General features: G+C 34.5%; 1 protein-coding gene across 2 annotated transcripts; it reads right to left on the bottom strand.

Moving 5' to 3' along the window:
* Window positions 1-1,607: 1,607 nt before the first annotated feature.
* Window positions 1,608-3,397, bottom strand: LOC126613926 (methyl jasmonate esterase 1-like). Of its 2 annotated transcripts, XM_050281541.1 has the most exons (4): window positions 3,108-3,397; window positions 2,889-3,029; window positions 2,211-2,339; window positions 1,608-2,066 (listed from the first exon to the last, which is right to left on the bottom strand). In XM_050281541.1, the coding sequence occupies exons 1-4, from the start codon at window positions 3,339-3,341 to the stop codon at window positions 1,794-1,796; spliced, it is 777 nt and encodes a 258-aa protein (XP_050137498.1). In that variant the 5' UTR covers window positions 3,342-3,397; the 3' UTR covers window positions 1,608-1,793. The 2 variants fall into 2 exon arrangements, with proteins under 2 accessions (XP_050137498.1, XP_050137497.1); XM_050281540.1 differs by having other exon boundaries at window positions 2,889-3,396.
* Between the last annotated feature and the right edge of the window lie 403 nt (window positions 3,398-3,800).

Genomic DNA, 3,800 nt, shown 5'->3' with positions numbered 1-3,800 from the left:
TAGATATTCAGTTCGGTTCGTTGTCCTAAGCTTTGAACACGGAACCAAATTAATAGAGTTCGGTTCAATCTGATTTCTCTAATTTTGTTTGATTTTTCTCGGTTCAGTTTTTTCTACTTTGGTTCGGTTCGATTTATTTTTTATTTTTCGAATCTACCCTACATCTCATGGTATACTCCTTATAAATCGATTTGTAAACGGTATATGCCATGAGATAATACCTTATCATTTCATACCATTGGAATATTTAACATTTATTTTTAGAGTAAATTGTACAAATGGTCCCTCAACTTTAATCAAATTGGAGCAATGGTCCCTCAACTAAAAATCCATTACCATTGGTCCCTCAACTTATCAAAATGTGTAGCTATAGTCCTTTTTATCAATTTTGTCAAAATTTTGTCAAAATAAGCTATGTTGGAATGACCATTTATATAATTAGGGTCCCTCAACTCATCAAAGTGTATAATTATGGTTCTTTTCGTCAACTATGTCAAAAAATTTGTCAAAACGAGTTATATTGTAAGGACCATTGCTACAATTGGATTAAAGTTAAAGGACCATTTCTCCACTTGAATTAAAGTTCAGGGACCAATGGTAATGAATTTTTAGTTGAGGGACCATAGCTACACGTTTTGATAAGTTGAGGACCAAAGGTAATGGATTTTTAGTTGAGGGACCATTGCTCCAATTGAGTTAAAGTTAAGAGACCATAGCTACAATTTACTCTTATTTTTATTCACACTGAAGTTATCCAAACTCATTCCGGTTTTGAATTTCCTTGCAAGGCAATTTGTTGGTTTATAAGTGATTTCCAATTATATTTAATATTGACTCGACTTTTCAGAAGTTGGAAACTTGTCCTTACGCCAACTTGACCCACCAACCAAATCGATTTCCTTCTTGAAACGGTGCTACCAACTTGACTTGGTGACATTGTTAGGATGAGGAGTCAACTGAATGTTCTTTCCAACAGACTTCTTTGTTTGGCCTCTGTTGGACTATTAGTTCTGGTGTAGCTTGTACGTAGACGCTTCTAGAAAAATTGTTAAATCTCGCCGACATAAAACCTAACCCTTACTAATAAAGGAAGTATCATCGCCAGTGATGGATGTTGTTAGACTGGGCATCACACAAGAGGATTTATATTTTGACTCTCTCTTAGGCAAGTGAATTGGAAATAGAATGAAATGGTTTGATTGCAATCTTATTTATAGACAACCGAAGGGAATCACTCAAGTCAATAGGTATAAGTCTTGTTAAATTGTTGTAACCCTTGTCAAAGGTGTAATCCTTTATTTTAGAGTTATATTTCTTGGTACATTTGTTGTATTCGGTTCACATATTAAAAAGATGCATCTCTTTATTGTGAACCAATACCTTTTTTTCTTGAGTTACACATCTTGACCAATAGGCATATCACATAAAATTACCATATCACCACATAGACCACAAAAAATTTCGACCAAATTTTTTTTGGGGGTACAATAAATAGAGATTTTATGTTATTACTTTAAATTTAGGTTTCCTTGTCCTTGTGAGCTAATGATTATTTTGATTTATTTTCTAATACTCCTTAATTGTATTATATAAATACCTCCTTACGGTGAACAAAAAAATATATTAAAATTGTATTTGAGAATTCTGAGATTGTTGAGTACTTTATACCTCTTTAGCTAAAGTTCATGGACACATATAATTCTTAGTACTTATCCCTTATAAAACAATCTCACTTATTTGGATAATAGTATAATACTTGTTTGCCTAATCTAAACATGTCTGTGTAACTGTGTTTATGAATATTTCTCAGCAGTGTTTTGGAGATGGAAGAACAACTCTACGGGTTTAGAGACCATGACCATGTGATCAGAACCGTTTATCACTTTCACTTCATTTGGCGGATTGCTTTTTATCATGTAATTTTGCACATCCATTACTATAGCATGGTCTTCGCCGGACACGATGAATACTCTAGGAACTGATCCATATTTCTCTTTTGTGAGCTTTATAACATCATAATTGTAGCGAGGAAAAAATCTCACCAACGATAACGCTAGGGTTAAATCCTGCACATTATATAAATCACCAACCAAAAAGAAGAAAAAAAAGCATATTTAGCTAAGTAATTATTATCTTTCCAGTGCGTGTTAAGAGAGCACGAATAGGGTTCCTATCTATTGCAATAGACACACTTTAAGTTTAAGACTTACCTGTGGTGGTGAGAGCTGGTACAAGCTTGTTGCCAAGTCCTTGGGCCCAAAGAGAAAAGATGTTGCTGGGTTATTGGTTCCGTTATCATATCTGAATTGAGAATCCATATAATGGAATCTTTTCTTAATCTATGCATTATTCAGAAAATTATTTGTTAGTTACCCCTTGTATATCTCATTCAGTAGGATTCACACAACAATGAACAAGAGATCAGACATGTGCACACATACATAGTCCCATTTAATTTAGAGATCTCTCAAACAAGTTTATTGAAGGGATCTCTTGTAGGCCTAATTCTCGATATATATAAATGTTGAATTAAATAGTAGCCATTTTATTGTTTCTTTGAAGAATCGTATTTGTCTATTTTTTTCACTCTAATTTGATTTATACTTAATAGTTTTGGAGTGAATTTTTTTTATAAAGATGATTTATGAATGAACTAAAATAAGACGATTCAGATCATTGTAAAAGTTATAAAATTGGCAATACAAAGTGTCTCAAATAAGTTTATTTGAGGGAACCCTCAACGGAGAGATATAGTTATGCCATACTTATTTTTTTGATTCACAAGATACGATGAACAAGGTACAACATATGATCAATTTCAAATGACAGTAGAGCACTATAAAGAAGACATATAGTGTAACTCAATCTTTGTGTATGAAATTCATTACCTCTGATTGTATAGTTGAGAAATTGAGAGTAGGACCAGACATGACAGCCGTAACATATACCGCAGCAGCAATTTTATGCGGAAACCTCTCCATGAAAATAGATATGACGGCTCCACCAAAGCTGTGAGCCACAAGGATAACCTTTTCATTTGGTGGTAGAGACACCATGAGCTTTGTCAAAGGCTCGACGTATTCCGATAACGAAGGCAGTTGCTGTACCTGAATCGGGTTGATCCCGGATGCTCCCAAGTCTAGAGCTGTGACATGATGACCTGAGTCCTTGAGGAGAGTTGCCACCTTATACCAGCTCCATGCTCCATGACAAGCTCCATGTATCAACACAAAACGTTTTGGACTTTGAGTTTGGTTGTGAATGGGGGGCGAGGATGGGGTTGAGGTACTAGCTTTTGCTAAGCAAAGCTTCTCTGTTATGTTCTCCATCTTCTCTATCATTAACGCTCAATTTCCTTGATGGTTTGCATCTCTCGTCTTACTTTCATATGTACACACGATCGGAGAACTAATAATTGATTCAGAAGTCAAAAGTCTCGATCAGAGAATTAATAATTTGCTCAAAAGTCAAAAGTCATTGTATTAAAGTTGAAAAGTATTCCCAACTCAAATTTTTTTATTTTTTTTTGGAATTCCCAACTCAAATTTGCTGGAGAAGTAGTTTCCTATGTAGAGCCACATATTTGGTGCCAACGGGATCCACTCTGGATTCTTTTGGTGAGGATCATGGAGATCTGTGAATCGTGTCTGTTTATCGTACATTGTGCGGTCAGTTTTGTTAGGTACTGTTTGTGTTTAATTTTAAATAAAAATATTTAAAATGATTTATGACCGCATAATGTATGATGAATAGACACGATTTATGGATCCCTAGAATCCTCACAAAGAGAATCCGAATTC

The sequence above is a fragment of the Malus sylvestris genome, chromosome 2 (assembly GCF_916048215.2).
Source record: "Malus sylvestris chromosome 2, drMalSylv7.2, whole genome shotgun sequence".
Taxonomy (NCBI): Eukaryota; Viridiplantae; Streptophyta; class Magnoliopsida; order Rosales; family Rosaceae; genus Malus; species Malus sylvestris.
Note: the sequence above shows the minus strand (reverse complement) of the source record. Positions and strands in the feature narration are given on the sequence as shown.